Source organism: Leptinotarsa decemlineata, unplaced genomic scaffold (genome assembly GCF_025532065.1).
Source record: "Leptinotarsa decemlineata unplaced genomic scaffold, Ldec_3_MD MMD2_tig00000010_RagTag_RagTag, whole genome shotgun sequence".
Classification (NCBI taxonomy): domain Eukaryota; kingdom Metazoa; phylum Arthropoda; class Insecta; order Coleoptera; family Chrysomelidae; genus Leptinotarsa; species Leptinotarsa decemlineata.
In genome coordinates, this window is record NW_027412538.1 from 13,133,682 (window position 1) to 13,153,273 (window position 19,592).

The 19,592-nt window shown below is 36.0% G+C and overlaps 1 protein-coding gene across 2 annotated transcripts; it reads left to right on the top strand.

Annotated features, from left to right (window-relative positions):
- The first annotated feature begins 6,094 nt into the window (after positions 1-6,094).
- On the top strand, positions 6,095-19,592 carry LOC111505405 (uncharacterized). 2 transcript variants are annotated; one of them, XM_023160202.2, is made up of 4 exons: positions 6,095-6,197; positions 14,023-14,189; positions 17,666-17,789; positions 19,014-19,592. In XM_023160202.2, exons 1-4 carry the CDS (start codon positions 6,186-6,188, stop codon positions 19,425-19,427), a joined length of 717 nt encoding a protein of 238 aa, XP_023015970.2. In that variant the 5' UTR covers positions 6,095-6,185; the 3' UTR covers positions 19,428-19,592. The 2 variants fall into 2 exon arrangements, with proteins under 2 accessions (XP_023015970.2, XP_023015971.2); XM_023160203.2 differs by lacking the exon at positions 17,666-17,789 and adding an exon at positions 17,952-18,069.

Below are 19,592 nucleotides of genomic sequence, written 5' to 3' on the forward strand. Positions count from 1 at the left end.
AATGATTATTTTCACAGGAAAAATAATAAACTGTTTCTTTCAAGTTTTGTTTCTACTAAGAAAACATTATTCACAATGATCTCGCGCATCTTCCTGATGTTATTGTAGGAAAATTAGTGATCGAGAGTCAAAAATAGAGAAATGTTTACAGCAGATACAAATTTCGTATTATTTACATTAGGTCAAACTGAAGTGAATAAATGCGATATTATTAAAACCCTCAGTGTTTATTTTCACTAGATTGTATAAATTAGAGTGTTTTTGGAAGTGGGAAACACTGAATTAGTAACACACTAAATCGATTCACAGGGTCATCCGAAAGTAAATAAACTTATTCGTTATTGATAAAATAAAAGTCTTAGAAATAAAATTATTGCGAAAAAACTAGTCATCGTGTAATTATATATACACAGGGTATTCCATTAAGCGCTTCCTATATTGAAATTTCAATAAAACAAAGAAGGCTCAGGACGTGGAGTTTACTCCAAATCACTAAGCTTGAGGATTAAGTGGGGAATGGAAAAAATACCAGTGTGGTTCAAACAGAACTGGCTGGTATCTCAATCGTTACAAAAGAAATAACCAGGAAAGGAATTTCTGGCAAAAACATAACATACTGCACTGACAGCAGAAAAGCCCTAGTAGCCTTGAACAGACAACGTCTCACCTCAGTGCTAGGACTAGAGTGCCACCAAATATAAAAGAATGATAAATATATAAGAATGATAAACAAAGAAGAAATAACTATAAACCTTTCATTATTTGCACGTCTTGTTGAATGCTATATCCGTCAACGGTCATTTGGCAAAACAGACAGAATAAATGACAACTAATTTGACAGATGTAGCTTCAAAAATATGGCCGTCAAAATTTGGAAGTTCCTTTCGGAAGACCCTTCGTATGATGATCTAACTGAGGGTTGAATGACTGGAGCTCTTGTAATAAATATAATAATCAATTCATCATGAGACGAAGGCCATCAATGCAGAGGTTGAGGGCTTATTTTATTCAGTACATCCGGGAATTCTCCCATGATATACTTCGGGGAATGCCGGCATCTGTGACATTGCCGAAAGCAAACTATTAAGATATATAACAGAATTACGCTGTCATAGATCTTTGAAATGTATTCCAAACTGTGGAAGAGCTTCTCCTGGAAATTTACGGCGTTCTACGTTAATGAAAATGGCAGAGTAAGTTTATACAACTTCATCGCCAATTACAACTACAACAAGTGATTGAAAACATCAATAAAAACCCTTCACAAAGATGGATTGTTGCAGTATAATTTCTCATAGAATAATTCTCTAGCTTTTGCACATAGTCGATAAATTAAATCGAAATCATTATTCTGCAAAGTTCACAACTATGTTTAAATATCGCTTCGCATCAAGCACCGACAATTAGCTGACGAACTAGGTGTAAAATTCTCATGAGTGGAACTCATGAGAATATTATTGATAGTATTCACGGCACGACAACTGGGACAGATATTTTTAAGGGAGTTGAAAATGCCATTAATAAAAAGAACCTTCGATGGAGAAATTTAAAATCCATAACAACTGATGGAGGCAAAAATATGTATGGTAAAAATAAAGGAGTGGTTGCACTTGTGTCAAAGGCTGTAGAAAATGATGGTGGTTCAAAACCATTAGTCTTACATTGTATCGTTCATCAACAGTCCTTGTGCGGAAAATGTTTGGATATGTCTGAAGTTCTAAAACCAGTCATATCAGTTGTTAACTTCATCAGATCTACTAGGCTGAATCACCGACAATTCCGCGAGTTTATTCAACAGATTAGAGAAAATGATTTACCATATCATACTGCCGTACGCTGACTTAGTTGCGGAAAAGTCCTTAAGCGCTTTTTTGAACTTCGAGCAGAGATCGAAATTTTTTTAAATCATGTCGATTTGACAAATCATATGAACGAACTGAATTTGAGATTGCAAGGAGAAATCAGCTTCTCCCTGATTTACACACCAATATCAAATCCTTCAGGCAGAAAATAATACTATTTCAATCGCAATTACGTAAAAAATGTTTCACACATTTTGAAACATGTGAAATATTCAGCCACACTACAGAGACTGAATTTCCCGTCAATTTTGTAATCGAAACTTTGAGTGCTTTGAAGATAAATTTTGATACTCGTTTTTCAGATTTTGATGTCATTTGATGCTGATATTGAAACCCTGGCTCCGGAAGTCCAAATGGGAATTATTGATTTACGGTGCAGTAACATGCTTAAGAACAAATATCAAAATTCATCTTTGTTGGAATTTTATAAGAGTCTTCCACTGGAACAATTTGATAATTTGCATAAATTTGCTCGTGGGTTGTTTTCTGTTTTTGGTACTACTTACCTACCTGTGTGAGAAAACATTATCCAAGATGAAGTACACAAAGAATGTTTACAGATCTCAATTAACCGATGAGCATCTTAAATCTCTTTTGATAATTGGTACAGGTAAAATTGATCCACAACTACAAAGTATTGTCGGTGGAAAATCACAATTACATAAATCTCATTAGTGTTTCTGTTTTACTGTGATTCATTTCAATCATTTGTTAGTTATTAATATGCTCAAACTTAGATACTTAAGTTAAGTTTTCTTTGTCATCATTTCTGTCGTTGAGTTTTACCTTGCAAGTAAATAAAACCGAGTAATTATCATTCTGTGTTTTCTTCTTCAACTTATCACAGCAATAGTAACAACAGTTAGGTAATCATTGGATGTCGCGGGCCACATTGATGACACTGGCGGGCCGGATTTGGCCCGCGGGCCGTAGTTTGGAGACCCCTGGTATAGATCATACACAGAAGTTTCTTTCGCATGCAAACTGAAAAAAATCGATCCCAAACAACTACTTTCAAACATATGGAAAGTGAATTACACAGAAATCACTTTTCCTCGTACAGTCTGAAGTTCAAATATCCATTGAGGAATTGAGTTGTGGGCCACAAAGCTTATTCATTCTCTGTTGAAATTGATTAGAGCTCACTATATGAAGCAACCTCTGAAAAAGTTGAAACTTTCCCAAGTGCGATTACCAGCACATATAATTCGCGGAGTAATTGTCTTTGTCGTGCACCGCCTTTGAGATCCTTATCTTTATTCCAGTCGCTGTTTTTGTCAACATGTTTCTCATTTTGACAACTCAAGTTTCTGTTTAGTCGAAATCGACACAGTTTTTGTTTTGTTGAGGTTTCGTCCATTCGGTGGAAATTCGCCATAATATCCAGTTAGATTTCTGCTGTAAAATTTCGCTGAAACGGAAATGTATAAGTTGTACTGATTTGCAAACGCATGGAAACAGAAAATGAACTCACATAAAAATATATATTTTTTGTTCCTTGTCTTCAGGAACAATAGATACATTATAAACTTTCCTCACAGTCATTTATCTATTTACCGCTCGCTTTGTGTTTATGGTTGATTGAATCCAGGGCCAAACACAAAATTATTTTCCGGTTGACTATCATTTTCAGTTCCGGAACATTTTGCAATAACCAAAAGAAAGTTATTCATACTTAATGGTGCTGTTGACCTTTAACGATATTTCAAATATTTCTTCAATCACAAGAAAGCCCAGATGAACAATCGTCGAGTTTGTTACAGTTGACAAATCAATTTCACTGTTCATAATAATAAACTAAAAGCTGATGAAGTGTTCCCAATTTGTTTTCCGAGTTGTTATTCAATTTAAGTACAATATATGGTTTTTGAAATGAGGATCGTTTGCAAATCAAGAAGATACTACATATTTGGAGTACAAACTGAATAGGAAAAAGTGTTTTTTGTGTAATTCAATGTCCATATAAAGTAGTTGTTTGAAGAGGGCTTTTTCTTCCAATTTGTGTTTGAAAGTTACTGCTTTGTATGTTCTGCACATCTCTGTAAATACTTTGTTTGTGTTCTTCCTTTCTTTGGAAGATTCCCAATTGTTTTATAAAGATTGAGGAGTTCATCTTTATATCACTCAAGCCCAAATACTGTTGTTCACCACATTGTCACGGAAAATAATTTCCTGTGATACATCAAGGTTAATTTTGAAACAGTTTTCTGTTGGATATTGCTATACAGTTATTTTATCAGCCTGGAAAGAAAAAAACACAAGTATCTACGGTGAAGAAAGGACTATTGCAATTTTCTTGTTCATCTTCGAAAGATGACGTATACACTGAAAAGAGTTGTGGCCCTAACATGGACCTTTGAGGTACTTCACAAATAACTAATCAAGGGTTCGAAAATTCGTTTGTATATTTGACACCCTGATTTCTGTCAGACAGATAACTTATCAATACTTGGACACTTTTGAAGGAAAACTCCTGGTTTCGAACTAGATAGATAAAAACTGATGCCTGTGTCTGAGGGTCAAATTTTATGACAAACTTAATGTTGGAAACCACATATCATCGTTTCCGAGTTTCAGCATACTTTCGAAAATATGCATTTTCGAAAAGTTGCTGTAAGTTTTTTTCTGTCAAAAACTTCTTGTTTCTATGGAATCATTTCCAAAGTACTTCTTTAGGTGGAATTCAATGGTGTGAAAAACGTATTCTTTCAAACGAGATATCAATGGTTATTGATGGAAAACTATTTTTAATGGGATACCCTGTATATTCCTGCACATTCAAGAGAGCTAAAAATTACCTTTCCAAAATATAGCACACTTGATGTTTTGCTAGAGTCATCTTTGAAATACGCGGCGATAAAACAGAAAGAAATTGTTCAGTAGTAGCTATCAAATGTTGAGAAAGCTTTTCACAGCAATAATCAAAACTCATAGTTTAAATAAAACTGATAACAATATAAATGAAACTTCAACAATAATAATAATAATGATGATGAAGAACAAACAGTGAAATATATTTCTTCAGAGAAGGTGTACGAAATGTCTATCAGCTTCACAGGAGACACCTTTTCTGGACGTTTTTTGCCGAATTATTTAGTTCAATTGGAGTGAGAGAAGCAAAACTTTGCATCACTGCCGCTTTCCATTCGTATCTAGAATTGGTCGGCAGTTTGAAAATAAGATCTTCCAACCTTCCCCAGAGGTAAAAGTCCATCGGCGTTAGGTCCGGTGACCTGGCCGGCCAAAGGTTGACCATTCAACTATTACCAAAATTTGCAGCCAAAAAATTGATGACAATTGCAGTATTGCGAGGCGAAGCCTTGTCTTTTTGTAAATATATTTTCTGAGCTCACTAGTGGCAATTCATGAAGAGGTTCAATATTTTACCCTGAAATTTCTAAATAACTCTGATATGTGGTAGTGCCAATATAAATGAACGGGTCGATAATTTTAAGCCGAAAACACCTGCCCACACACTAAATCCAAATCTTCCTTGACTTTTCTGCTCCACAATAGAATGAGTATTTTGTTGTGCCCAAGTAATGAGTGATTTTTTTATTGATATCTTTTTGGCAACACTGTTTTTGACAGATCACGCGTGAATCGTGTCTTGTGTTATTGTCAGACTTGTTCAGTTTGGTGTATAATTTAACCATGAATCGACTTACGAATAAACAACGCTTGCAAATTATTGAATTTTATTAACAAAATTCATGCTCGGTGAAAAAAGTGCATCGTGCACTTCTTCCAATTTATGGGTAGTTTCGTCGGTCTACTGATGGAGCTATTCGGAAGCTTGTGACTAAATTTTGAACTCAGTCTACATTATTGGACATTAAACCAACAACACGCATACGTAGAGTGAGGACCGAAGAAAATATTACGGCTGTATCCGCCAGTGTTCGTGATGACCGTGAAATGTCGGTCAGTTAATGCGAGAAATGTCATTGTGCAACTGTGATTTTTCTGAAACACGATTGATTTGTATATCAGAAGTTATTGAAAGATTATTACTCTTCAAAATTTCATTTGATTGCAGCCAACGAAGAAAAATGGCCTAGCTCTTAGACTATATCAGCCAGCTACTAATGATGCATGACTTGAATTAGCAAACTTCTCGAAACCGATGGACCAAATAGTCGTCTTTTTTTCAAAGCAATTAAAGTTCTATAGCAAGAAATCGAAACCGTGGTGTCGGAGAACTTGCAGGAAATTTAGAAAACAATGCAATAGCTATTTATTCGTAACGAAATTTCTATATAAAAGGATAAGTTTGCACAATACGCCAGTATTAATCACGACGCGACGTTTAAGTGCATCAAAATGAGTTACAAGGTAAATCCTGTTCGTGGTATTTTTATTCGAATTGAAGTGGCACATCAAACGAATGTGTTTTTATTTTTACATCGTCAATTTTGCAGATGTTTAACGCGATGTTATTTTGTGGTTCGTTATCTCTTTCGGTGAGATTTTGGAAATTCAAATGGGAAATCTATTTTTACTTGCAAAACGGTTGAACCTCGATGCAAGATGGTGATTTTTTTTTTGGTAACTTTTTCCGGATGTTCAAAAATTTCACTGGTAGTGAAAACAAATGAGTTCAAATTGTGGACTGTTTTCGAACTGTTCATCATTATAGTACTTTTTCGTAAGTTGGACAAGGTGTAGCATATTTTTTGAAAATTATCTGACAAGTAATCAATGCTTGTCACCAAAATAATTCTGTTTCGTCTCTGAGTTAGGACTATTTCATTTCATTCGCCTTGTTTCATGTAAAATATATGTAAATACTGAAATAGTTCTTTCACATGAAAAGCGATTAATGGATTTCACGGAGTTCTTCCATGGTGAATATGTTCAATCCTCTTTTGTCAGCCTCCTTCGGTAATATCAGATCATTCTTCTTTAATTAGCTCTATTAGCTTCTCATCAAATTTTGAAAAATTATTTTTACGCCTGATGCTTTATTTCAATCTTCCCCAAATCAACTCGATAGGATTGAAGACACAAAAAAAGAGGGGAAGTCTCAGTATGGTGTGTCCATACTTTTCAGCAATACTCTCAAGGGTATACACTTTTTCAAATGTTTCTGTCTGTAAAACTTCAAGTAGTTGGTTTTTGGTATAGTAATCTTCAAAATACAAATTGGTATCCATTAAAAAACGTTGTATTTCATCTTTCCTCGAATTTTTATTCGGTATGTTTTCAAACCATTCCTCGAAAATATCAGCTTCCATGTTCTTATGATAGTCAACATCGGAGTCCTTAAGTTTTTTCCACAAAGAATTCGGAGCCCATCTTTTACTTCCTCCCCTCCGCAATGCACAATGATTAGTCGCGATCCTTCGTTTGCAGGCATGTTAGGCGTACACATTTTCGAAATATCAGTTCATCCTTTCGAAACTGTGTCACAGCAAGTTTCGTCAAAATAAAAAATTTGCTGTTGTTCTTGTCTATATTTAGTTATTTGTCACGCAATTCCACAAACCTTCTGTTTTCCATAACTACTTGACATTTGGTCATTATTTTAAATCTAAATCCAAGTTTTTTTATCAAATTCTGAAGAGTTTTGTCATAGCAGCTTTCAATTGTAAGAATCTCATTGCTTTATAACAGTCGTATATTGTTTTTATCAATTATTTCAATGACTATTTTACGTACAGTTGAGAAAGGAATTTCAGTTGAATCTGATGTTGCTTGCTTAGCCAATTATAAAACTTGGTTAGTAAAAACGATCCAATACGAACCGCCAAGTCTACAGTCCACGTGGACTATTTTGCATCAGTTCATTTCTATGTATTGTTTTTTCGCCTTTGAGAGTGCCGACAACTTTAAGTATGCACAATACCGTTTACTTCGACTACACCTGGCTCGTTCGCGACGTCCACCTCACGCATTTCTGCTTGAAGCATCCTCACAGGTCTTAACGTTTTATGACGCGATAAATGATGCCTCTCTGCCATTGTTTAAACACTAATTAATTGCATACGCATAATTTCGATCGAAAGTCAAACGAAACTGAACATTATTACACGAGCATACGCAGCATGATTATTATTCTTCGTCAATAAATAAACAAACAAAAAAGACCATATGATCTCTCATCTGAGAACAAAAACTGACTGGATTAGAGAAAATAAACAGTAATGGATATAAAAATGATCGTCGAAATCGATTAATCGAGCAATACAGAATCTATTTTTGCTGAGATCAGCAAATTTCCTCAGTTTTTTTTTGGTAATTTATAATGAAATGAGAAGGTCTCTGAAATCAATTTGAATTTTCAAGTTTCTAAACGGTTTTTGACCCTCTTCCTATTGACAGATTGATCTGATATTTGGTACACACATTTAGTTGTAATGGCAGTACAATTTAATAAATTCTCTATCATTGTTAATCCAACGCAACGTTTCTATTAAAAAATGTACTGAAAACTGGGAAATAATTTGGAAGGTCCTAAGTAACAGTCATCACACCTCTCCTCAGCAATCTACGGTATTGATCAGATAAAAAAATTATAATATCATCAGGCGTATTATTTTTTTATCTGATCAATACCGTAGATTGCTGGGGAAAGTGCTGTGATGACTGCTACCTAGGACCTTCCGAATTATTTTTTAGCTTTCAGTACATTTAAAACTGTTCAACATTTTTTTTCACTTGCTTTATTCCAAATATTCATATATGTATATTTTGTATGCAAGAACAGACTAAATTGACATGAGAGTTTGTGAAAACCACGGGTATTGACAGCTGTTTATTTATGCTTCGTAAGATCGTCGTTCTCATACCTTAAAACCATTGTACATACAATGCATTTTTTTAATGTCCCCCCCTTTTTATTTTTTGAACGGTTCAACTCAAAGAATTGAAATTTGGGATAATGAAATTAATGCATGACTTTATTTTGAAGTGAAATTGACAGATGAAATTTTCAAGATGGCGATTAGGCGTCATCTGGAAAAAAAATCGAATGGAATGGGGGGTCTTGTGACTCATCTTTTTGAAGCTACTACAAAATGGCGAAACTTTTAATACAATTATTATGTATGCAGCCAATGCTGGATACATTGACATTTAATTACATTATGAGGTGATAAGCTTGAGGTCAGTTCAGAAAATGCTCGAAATGGTTGCCTTGAACTTCTTGACATATGAACAGCCTATCCGATATTATACGCCGATCATTTTCGAACACAATAACGTCAATATCTCCACAAATATTTATTATTCTCTGCCGTATATCCAATATTGAAGCAGGTTCGCTTTTGTACACATTTTGTTTCAAATAGCCCCATTGAGAAAGTCCAAAGGTGTCAAATCTAGCAAGCGGGCTGGCCAGTCTGTAGGACCTCGACGACCAATCCAACGACCGTTTCCAGTATATTCAAATACAGTTCCCCTGTTAAATTTTGATCAATAAATAGAGGGATTACAATATGGTTTCTCAATATTCCCTCCCAAACGTTAATTTTTTCTGGATATTGGGTATGTATACCCAATATCACTCCAATAACGAAAATTTTGTCTGTGAACATTGGACCTGAATTCCAAGTACCTGAATTTCAAGTACCTGTTTTTTTACCTAAGTTTGTAATGGTTTTAATTACCTGAGCTTATGTTCCATTTTCACATTTGAAAAAATATTCAGTAACGGAGAGTTATTTAATTCTAATTGATCATTCAGTAAATTCCCTTATTCCTGAATCTATTAATTTCTAAACATTCTAGAAGATAGAGTTTCAAACTCTTCTCTTCTAAATGTAACACATCGTATTCCTGATTGAACTCATGTCCTTCTGCTAATAGGTGGTTTGCAAATGTGGAATTGGAGCATAGAAGCAGTTTTATAAATAGAAAGACCAATTCCACATTTGCAAACCACCTATTAGCAGAAGGACATGAGTTCAATCATGATGTGTTACATTTAGAAGAGAAGAGTTTGAAACTCAATCTTCTAGAATGTTTAGAAATCAATAGATTCAGGAATTCGGGTAATTTACTGAATGATCAATTAAAATTAAATAACTCTCCGTTACTGAATATTTTTTCAAATGTGGAAAATGGAACATAAGCTTAGGTAATTAAATTCATTACAAACTTAGCTAAAAAATCAGGTACTTGAAATTCAGGTACCTCAAATTGTAGAATAAGGTATATATAGCATTTAATGTGTAGAATTAGTTATTAATACACGCCCGAGGAAGCCATTGTATGCGAAACACGTGTTGCGTTTTTGTAAAACTATCTAGTGAAAATCACACAATAAAGTGTTTTTAGAATACGTAACTTAATGTTGAAATCATCAATTAATCTGATGTGTCGTAATGCGAACAATCTCTCTACTAACATCGATATTTTTTGTTGCAGTATATGTGAAATTAAAAAAAAGTCTCGTGCGTACCTATAAGTCATTTTTGTTTTTTTATATCAAATTATTATTTATGTTATATCAAATAGTATTAATCCTTCAAGTATGTTATTTTTGCTCTGTAAATGGGAAACTGTTGGGCAATAAACGCTATTATTATTATCATTACTAGTTTGAAAACCGGTGAGTAAACTAGATCGATTTGATCATTTAACAGGCTGCACCCGCAATGTCTATGCTTGTGAATTTCCATGGATTCCAAATAATTGAGTTTTCAATGCCAGCGAATGATTCAAGATTCACTAGGATGGTCATATGGCGCAACAACAATTTAAAACAAAGCAATTAAATATGTGTCACATAACAAACCCATTCATACAATGACATAAGTTCAAAGGAGGTATTTTCAGAATGAGTTCTTCCAAGTTAAGTGGACGATTAGTTCCTCAACGATTCTAGTCTGATGATTCAAAACATTGTGATCCTATCATGATTCTTTGTTGTTTCTACTGTGAGTCCCCAAGACATCTCTTCTTTTTAGTAGTGTCCGTGAATAGGACATATTTTGGAGGTAGATTCGATTCCAGATAATCGTCACATGTTCAAATCAATATATACTGGGTGTCCCACATTTTATGTGACAGGCAAAATCTGGTTTGTTGAAGGAGATACACAAAAATGTTTCATACAAAAGTTTTAGGAGTTCATGAGAGCTATATTTTGATATAATTTTTAAATATACAGGGTGTTTGGTGTAGGTGCTACAGACCAAAATTCCATTTTTTTAAATAGAACGCCCTGTATATCATTACATATTCAGATGCTACGTTAAATTCTGATATCATTTCATGTTTGGTTTTTGAAATTCGGTTACGGCGTTGTTGAGTTATTGCTTAAAATGTAAAGTCTTGAGAACGACTATTATTTTTTAAAATATCTCATACAATTATTCTCTCTGCATCAGATCACATGAAAATTAGTCAAAATTTTGGGTGTTCGAAGTAATGGTTTCAATTTTGAGTTGTGGAATTCAGTCAGGAATCATTTTGAATATGAAACAATTGCGAAATTGAAAGAGGTGTATTCGAAAACAAATCTTTAATTAATAACATTGTAAATAATATAACTTGATAAATCATTTCATAAGAATGGTAGGTACCTAGAAATAAGTCATAAAAATTGTTCAAAGTGATGCCCATTAGATATTATATAGGCTTCGAAACGTCGAATCACTTCTCTCGTACAAGTCGCTCTTATAATATCAGGCGTAATATCACTGCACGCTAGTCGAATTTTCATTTTCAGATCATCCACATTCAAAGGGGGAGTAGTGAAAACAACATCTTTTAAATAACCCCATAGGAAAAAATCAAGCGGTGATAAATCTGGGGAACGAGCCGGCCACCGAATTGGACCCTTATTACCAATCCATCTATTTGGGTACGTTCTATCCAGATATTCAGTAACAACCTGTGAGTTGTGAGGAGGAGCACCATCTTGTTGCCACCAAATTCCTTGTCGTTCTGCTATGGGAATATCTTCCATCAACTGGATCAAATCATTTTCTAGAAAATGTAAATATCGCAATCCATTGAGATTTTCATTGAAAAAGTAAGGTCCTATGATGCGGCCATTGAACAATCCACACCATACATTAATACCCCAAGTAGTTTGAAAATTACTTTCGCGGACCCAGTGGGGATTTTCTTGAGACCAATAGTGACTGTTATGTCGATTCATAACTCCATTATTGTGGAATCGCGATTCATCGTTCCACAAAATTTGACTGAATATGTTAGGACTTTCATGTAATATTATCTGAATACAAGCAATGAATTCAAGTCGTCGTTCAAAGTCCGTGAATTTTGAATGGGTGGTATTTATTTTCTTTCAGAATTATCTGTACATTAGATTTACTCACTCCGACTTCTTCTGCAAGAGTACGGATAGAAACATGTGGATGAATAATAATATAAGCCAACACATTGATCTCTAAATCTTCAGTTCTAACAGATCTCGTATGATGACGATGCTTTATAGTAGAAGGAAATGACCCAGTTCGCAATTTTTCTACAACTCTCGAAAAAGTCATTCGTGACGGAATGGGTCTTGGTATAGACGTTGTGCTTGACGGCAGTTTTTCTGACATTCCCCAAAAATTAATAACATATCAATGCAATCACTTGGATTAAACGCGAAAGGCATACTGGAGTTTTCGCACAAAGAACACAGTTACTGTTTTGCAAAGAATCACTGAATCGAACTGACAAGTAGATACAATTCAGCAACATTTGTTACTATGGCATCAACAAGCATAAGCTACTTGATGAAATTGTGCAATATAAAGCAATTCACCCTTAATTTAGTCACATTCTCAAGAATTTCAATATTATATTCAACTGATATCGATATCGTATCGTAGAGGTGAGAATAATGGTTTGTATTCATTAGTAGTCTAGTTCAATTTAATAAAAGATATAGACTGGGTTCGTGTACGAGTAAATAAGTTTATTTGAAACTTTATATTTAAGGAAAAGTGCAATAACTCAACAACGCCGTAACCGAATTTCAAAAACCAAACATGAAATGATATCAGAATTTAACGTAGCATCTGAATATGTAATGATATACAGGGCGTTCTTTTTAAAAAAATGGAATTTTGGTGTGTAGCACCTACACCAAACACCCTGTATATTTAAAAATTATATCAAAATATAGCTCTCATGAACTCCTAAATCTTTTGTATGAAACATTTTTGTGTATCTCCTTCAACAAACCAGATATTGCCTGTCACATAAAATGTGGGACACCCGGTATATATATACCGGATACCGCTTTTGGATACCGCATATTGCTGTCTGCTAAAAGCATTATAGTACCTAAGGTGTTGACGGTGCTTCAAAAAAGTTTGTGTCTACTGTTTGCCCCCTCCTAACCACATAGAATAGAAAGAAAAAGCCAAGGAGTTTTGTGAGCGTTGGAAATTTTCCAATGATTGAAAACATGACTCCATCATCATCAGGAAGTCACTAATCACACTGAACGAAACAAACGTTCTCAGACAAAATCTGTCTATTCAAAATCTGTTTTACGCGCAGCGTAAAACCGAATAGACTCCTCTCGAATCAGTCGGTCTAACACATCGGCTAGGAAAACAGGGCTTAACTCTCAACAGTAGCGTTTGATGAGGATACAATTGACGGTTTGAGGCGAGTCGGGTTACAGCAGTGACCTAAGCAAGGCGTTCCTAAACAAGGCAACCCGGAATTTTTACGTCAATATGTGAAAATGGACTAAACATGGATCCATCGCTTTACTCCGGTTGAGAGCAACTGGTAAACCTCGTCCAAAGCGTCCGAAAGCACAACAATCAGCTGGGATGTGCGTGGTGTAATACTCATCGACTATCTTGAGGAAAAAAAATACCATCAGCAGTGATGGCAGCATTTGATAGCCAAAATTGCAAAGAAACGACCGCATATGGCATAGAAAAAAGTTTTGTTTCATCAAGATAACTCACCATATCACAAGTCAATCAAAACAATGGCAAAATTGCATTAATTGGTCTTCAAATAGCCTCCGCATCCACTGTATTCTTTAGGTCTGTTCGCGGACCTCAAAATGCTCACCGTCAAAAAAAATTGTTCAAATGAAGAGGCAATTGCTGAAATTGAGGAAACTGAATATGATGTGTTGTTGTTCGCAAAGGAAAACATAATGTTCATTTTAGTTTCAAAAACTTGTCCAAAAACATTTGTTGCGGTAATTAATCATTTGTCATTGTTGCAGGTCACATTGCTAATGCTGGTATGTCTGGGAGCAAGTTTAGCAGCCCAGAAGATACAGAAAAAGCGGCAAGTTGATGGTATTGTTTCAAAAGAAGACGACCATGTACCTGCAGAAACAGGCTTCGGAAACCCAGCCGCCGCAGTGCAAACTGGCAGCAAATTTTTCCAGTAAGTTTCCCCCATTACACTCGAATATGGAAATACATGCTTGTCAACGTTTAATTAAGAGAGGATATCCCCTGGCTAATACCGACAGGTGTCAGTGCAGGATTCTTCACTGAAGTATCTGAATCTGTAGAGTAGGGAGGGTAAGCCCACAGCACTTAGCCACATATGACCCGAGGAGTTGTCCTCCTAGTCATTGTCCATCCTGTCCTTTCCAGGAAGCTGGACAGATCACTGGGAGACCTCTCCTTTATATCGGCAGGTAACGATAAACCCGGGCACTCGCATAGGACATGCCTGACGGTCTCATCTTCCTGTTCACACATCCTGCATAGAAGTGTGTCCACTACCCCCATATTATGGAGGTGTTTCCTTAGTTGACAGTGGCCAGTCAGAAATTCTACTGTTAAGCATAGATTTTTCCTGGTCATCGCCAGATATTTCTTCGGCGCCAGCTTCCCAGGGTCGTCCAAGGTGATCCTGACAAGATTGCATCCTCTGATTCCATCCCATTTCTCTAGGGATTGAGCATGGGTGTAACATTTGGCTAGTTCCGCAATTGTCGAAGTCATCAAGCTGTAGAATGCCACTGGGTCCTAAAATTCTCAGTCACGCCGCTTCCTTAGCTGAAGAGTCGGCAATGCGATTACCTTTACTCCTGTCGTACCCTTTAACCCTCCTCAGGATAATGTTATTATCTACCGAGGCCTTAGCTAAATCTTGGTGGCACTCTAGTACTAGCCCTAGAGGTCAGACCCGTAATTAATTCCATTGCCGGGGTTGATGTTGTTCTCATGGCTCCTGTGATGTTTTAACAAGCCAGTCCCTGTATTTGACATAATTTTTGGATGGCCGTTGCTTGTAGAACTTTCGGTCCCCATGCCATGGCTCCATACTTTAACATAGGTCTTATTATTGCAGTGTCGATCCAGGTGACCACATAGGGTGAAAGACCCCATGCGCGTCCCACTGTTCTCCGACATTGCTCATAAGCCACATTGGCTCTTTTTGCTCTACTCTGTAGGTGAGAGTTCCATGTTAGCTTCTCATCGAGGTATTTCTCCTCTTCAGAGAAGTTTAGTTTGCTTTTGAAGATTTCGAGAGGTTTCAAGCCCGATAATCATCTCAGTCTTCTTGGGATTTATCGACAGTGAGTATTCCTCACACCATGTTTCTATTAATTTGAGCCCATCCTGCGCTCGATCGTGCGGAAGCGCAGAAGGGTCACATATTTTCATTATTTGTTTCTTGAAAATCACAACTTTGAATCTTGAAATTTCGACTTTACTCTCGAAATTTCGACTTTATTTTAAGTCATAATTTCCAAGAAACAAATAATAAAAATATGTGGCCCTTCTGCATATGCAATTGTGTAGAATCCATTATTGTTGAAGTGATTAATCAGAGTATCCAGAACTAATTTCAAACGCTCCCTCGATATCTTTAAATATACCCAGGGTGGATTCTTTGTTGTCCAATAGTCTCTCGATTCTGCCAACCACATGGTGAAAGGCCGAATCAGTAGACCTTCCCGGAGTATATGCATGCTGATTTGGATGAAGTGAGTTGTGAACTAGGATTTCATCTCTTATGTACCGCTCACAGAGCCTCTCCATAGTTTTTGAGAAGAACGATGTGAGACTAATTGGTCGGAATGCTTTTGGTTCGGTGTAGTCCATCCTACCTGGTTTGGGTATAAATACTACTCGTACTTCTCTCCACTTACTGGGATTATACCTCAGAGCTAGAGAGGCTGTGAATATTCCAACCAGTCCCCATTGAAGTGGGGCTGGTCTTATACCGTCGGGTCACTGAAGTTATTCCTACATGTGTGGCCTGCATGCAGACCAGTCATAACCTTACAGTGTAGGGAATCTCAACTCCCTAAAGTGTAGGGACCTGGCCTGAACGAATTGTTCGGTTAGATTATTTGATTTATAGCCAGTATTTAAGTATGCCCACTAACTATATGTGAAAAGTTGTCTTTCCTTATACGAGGAATTGGGCAAATTTTGGATATACGGTTACCTCGTTCACAGGCAGATGGGGCGATGACAAACCTATTGTTTGTTGTTAGCTTCAGCCTAGTTCGAGGAATGATACTCTGAAGGAATTCGATTTTCAATTATCGGAAGTCATCGACTATATGTTGCACTTTTGCACTGACGAGTGGCCAAACAGCCCGAAACCGGTCTGCAATTGTGTTCCAATAATTTAAAATCTATTGCGGCAGTTGTATCGCCAACAGCATATCCAGGAATAACTTCTGCGTGTATTTACCCCACACGCCCGAAGAAGCCATTGTATGGCGAAACACGTGTAGCGATTTTGTAAAATCGTTTAGTGAAAATCACACAATTAAGTGTTTTTTGAATACGTTAGCTCAATGTTAGTAGGCAAAGTTGCCAGGTACATATTTAAAAAGCGTGACATATAAGTCTAGTAATAGGATCAGCACGTTAAAATGTAAGACATCGTTAATCCTCATCGTACAACATTCAACTTTTGAGTGTTGTTGTTCGTAGGGCAGCGACATCTGGTTAACGAAACGATATATTTTAAATAATGATCAAAACCAGTAAAAGCTTTTACGTAAAATGAAAACAGTATTGTTCCATCAGAAAATATTCTTTAGGGATTCGTAACATCGAGATACTTTCAGCTTTTCAGTTATCGTTAATCACAAAAAGAGAGGCAGGTGTGATCACCATGTTCGGGAAAGTATAACTTGTGTTGACATGGTTGCCGTAAGTCTCGGTTTTTTGCGCCAGAAAGCAAGCGCTGCATAGGAAATAAGTAGGTATGATGAATGTATGAATTTTCAATTTTGTTTTGTTCTGGTGAATATTTTCAAGATTTATTGGACATTAGTATTCATTTTTCGTATCAATCCCTCGATGTGTTTGCATTCTGCTTCAATTCATTCTGTTCAATAATGGGTTCAATATTTTTCTATTCCAGAATGAAAGTTACTTTTTTCAATTTATAGAATTCATTCACGATATCAAGCAACTCCTGATTTTCAATGATGATGTTGGTCATAACATCATGTTTGTACTGTACAACTTTTATATTTTTTTGAAGGTGATTGACAATGTTTCATGATGAATTTCACTAGTTCAGACTTCCATTGTCTTATATTTAAAATGAAATCCCAAAAAGTTAAGAGATTCCAAGCCACGGTAGTTCACGACGTTTCGATTGTTAGTATCTACAATCGTCTTCGGGTGATGACTGGACTGATTCCTCCGACAGATGACTATTTATAGGTCGTTCGAGTACTTTCACTTATCCCCGCTTTCCATTTTTTCCGCTTCACTGGTTCAGTGGGAGATGACCGTTTGGCGGGAGCCAAACGGTCATTCGTTTCATATCACAAAATCAGTCTCAGGTCACCAATAATTTTTTTAAATTCTCCAAACTTCCTCAACAGAATTTCCTGCCTTCATCACTGTCACTGATCATTTTTTTATATATAGGGACATTTATGTGGCAATGGAAAAGCCGAACGAACTAGAATTTGGCCACGTCCGTGAAACCCCGAACGACTGGGAGCAACGATTCGAAAAAATCAATTTGGAAAACTTGAAGCGACAAGGAAAGGTTGTCCTCTTGATACTTCTCACATTATAATAGTTGTTCCAAAACCGCTCATTGATCGCCTGAATCTGCTGCAAATTCTAGCTTCATTACTGCTTTTCTGGTTGCCACCGCTTTGCCAAGCTCACTAGGATTAATGCTTTTTTTCTTTTTATGCACTAACAGATATATTCACCGGCCCGCTGAAGATCACGTGGACCATGGACACAAAAGAGGAAACGAACACCATTTCATAGAGCGACATGAGAAGGAGCGCCCCCACGCAGGAGAATTTAAAACTAAAGTAATATTTCATTCTACTTTTACTAACAGTTGAACATTTATAAAGGTTGGTATTGACAATTCAGGATTCAAAATGTTCCTGAGGGGTTCAGTGGATGCCATGTGCTATCGCGAGACTTCTTTTTGTGTAGTAATTGTCTGTCATGAAAGTTACATATATATGAAATGTGAAAGTTTTACTACATATGTACATGTAGCGGCGTACAATCATTTTTACCATTGAAATCGAAGAAAAGACTCTTGAGTTTTTAGTGAAAGAACAATGTATTTAGAAAACATTGACATCCCAATAGTAGGAAACGAAGCAAATTAGGACAAACGTTCATATGAACGTGATGACATGACCTAAAATTGATGACATCATTGGGTTAATATCGATTGGGAGTGTGAATAAAATTATAACCTTTTTGGTATTTCATCTTTTCCATCTCATATCCCTTTCAAATTGAAATTATAACCATATTACTATTCAGTTTACTCTATTAGTCATTTTTATACGGATTTTCATCAAGTATCAGCCAGTTCTATTCAATATAATTAGGTATACTCTCATGACAAAAAGTAACCTACAACAAGCATTCAAAAATATTTCCTATTTTTGTTGTTTCATTAAATTTCAAATAGTTAGAGAGACTGGTCACAGTACCTCTATAACTAGCCCAGAATTATAACCACAAATTCGACATGCTGCTTACCTACAAGTTAGTGCTATATAAAGCTATTGATTATATAAACTAGTTCAGTAACAGTGAAGAAAATGATAAAGTTAGATACTTCAGTGGTTTCCAAAGTGTTTAAATCGTTTTTCCTGTCTTTTCTCATCGGGATCTGAACCTTCTCATGTTGAATCACTAAATGCATGACTTCATTTCAACATGTTTTCCAATGCTGAATGCTTGAAACTCCAAAATTTATCAATAAATCTCACAAATCGATTGTTTATAGGTAAGATGGGGTGATAAGCATGGAGGTTATGGTGAACACTACTGGGATTACAACCATGCCGGACATGGCCATGACGGAGATAGTGGGGAAAGTCAGTTGAACGAGGAGTATGCTGCTTATGAAGATGAATCCAAACATGTCCCAGTTTCTGCTCGTCCAGAAAATACCTTGAGAGAAAAAAGACAACCCGCCCTACTAGAAGATGTTGAGTTCATTAATGACAAAGCTAAATCTTCAATATTGGGGGGAAAAGTGCAAAAACATGGAGGTAATTATAGAAGAGTCAATGACTTTAGAGGAAAGCGAGAACAACAGAAAAGCTTTGGGAAAGCCTTAGTATTCGATCCTGAATTGGGAGTCATTGTTGATCAGGACACTGGTGTTGAGTATATGTTGAGCCCGATTATTAAGTGATTCTGAATTCAGATGTCAAGCTTTTCTCCAAAGATTTTTGTATTTTTTTATTCGTATTTATACTAAAATAAGACTTGCTTTTATTCTGAGTCATGTGGTGTTACTAATATATTTTTGTTATCTAGTTTTACCAAATATTTTTAATAATAAAGTTTTTATACCGAG

What these genes read in the sequence shown, in the direction of transcription:
- LOC111505405 (XM_023160202.2), top strand. An exon ending in ACTGGCAGCAAATTTTTCCA is followed by an intron (nt 14,190 to 17,665) that starts GTAAGTTTCCCC and finishes TTTTATATATAG; the next exon opens with GGACATTTATGTGGCAATGG. An exon ending in ACTTGAAGCGACAAGGAAAG is followed by an intron (nt 17,790 to 19,013) that starts GTTGTCCTCTTG and finishes GATTGTTTATAG; the next exon opens with GTAAGATGGGGTGATAAGCA.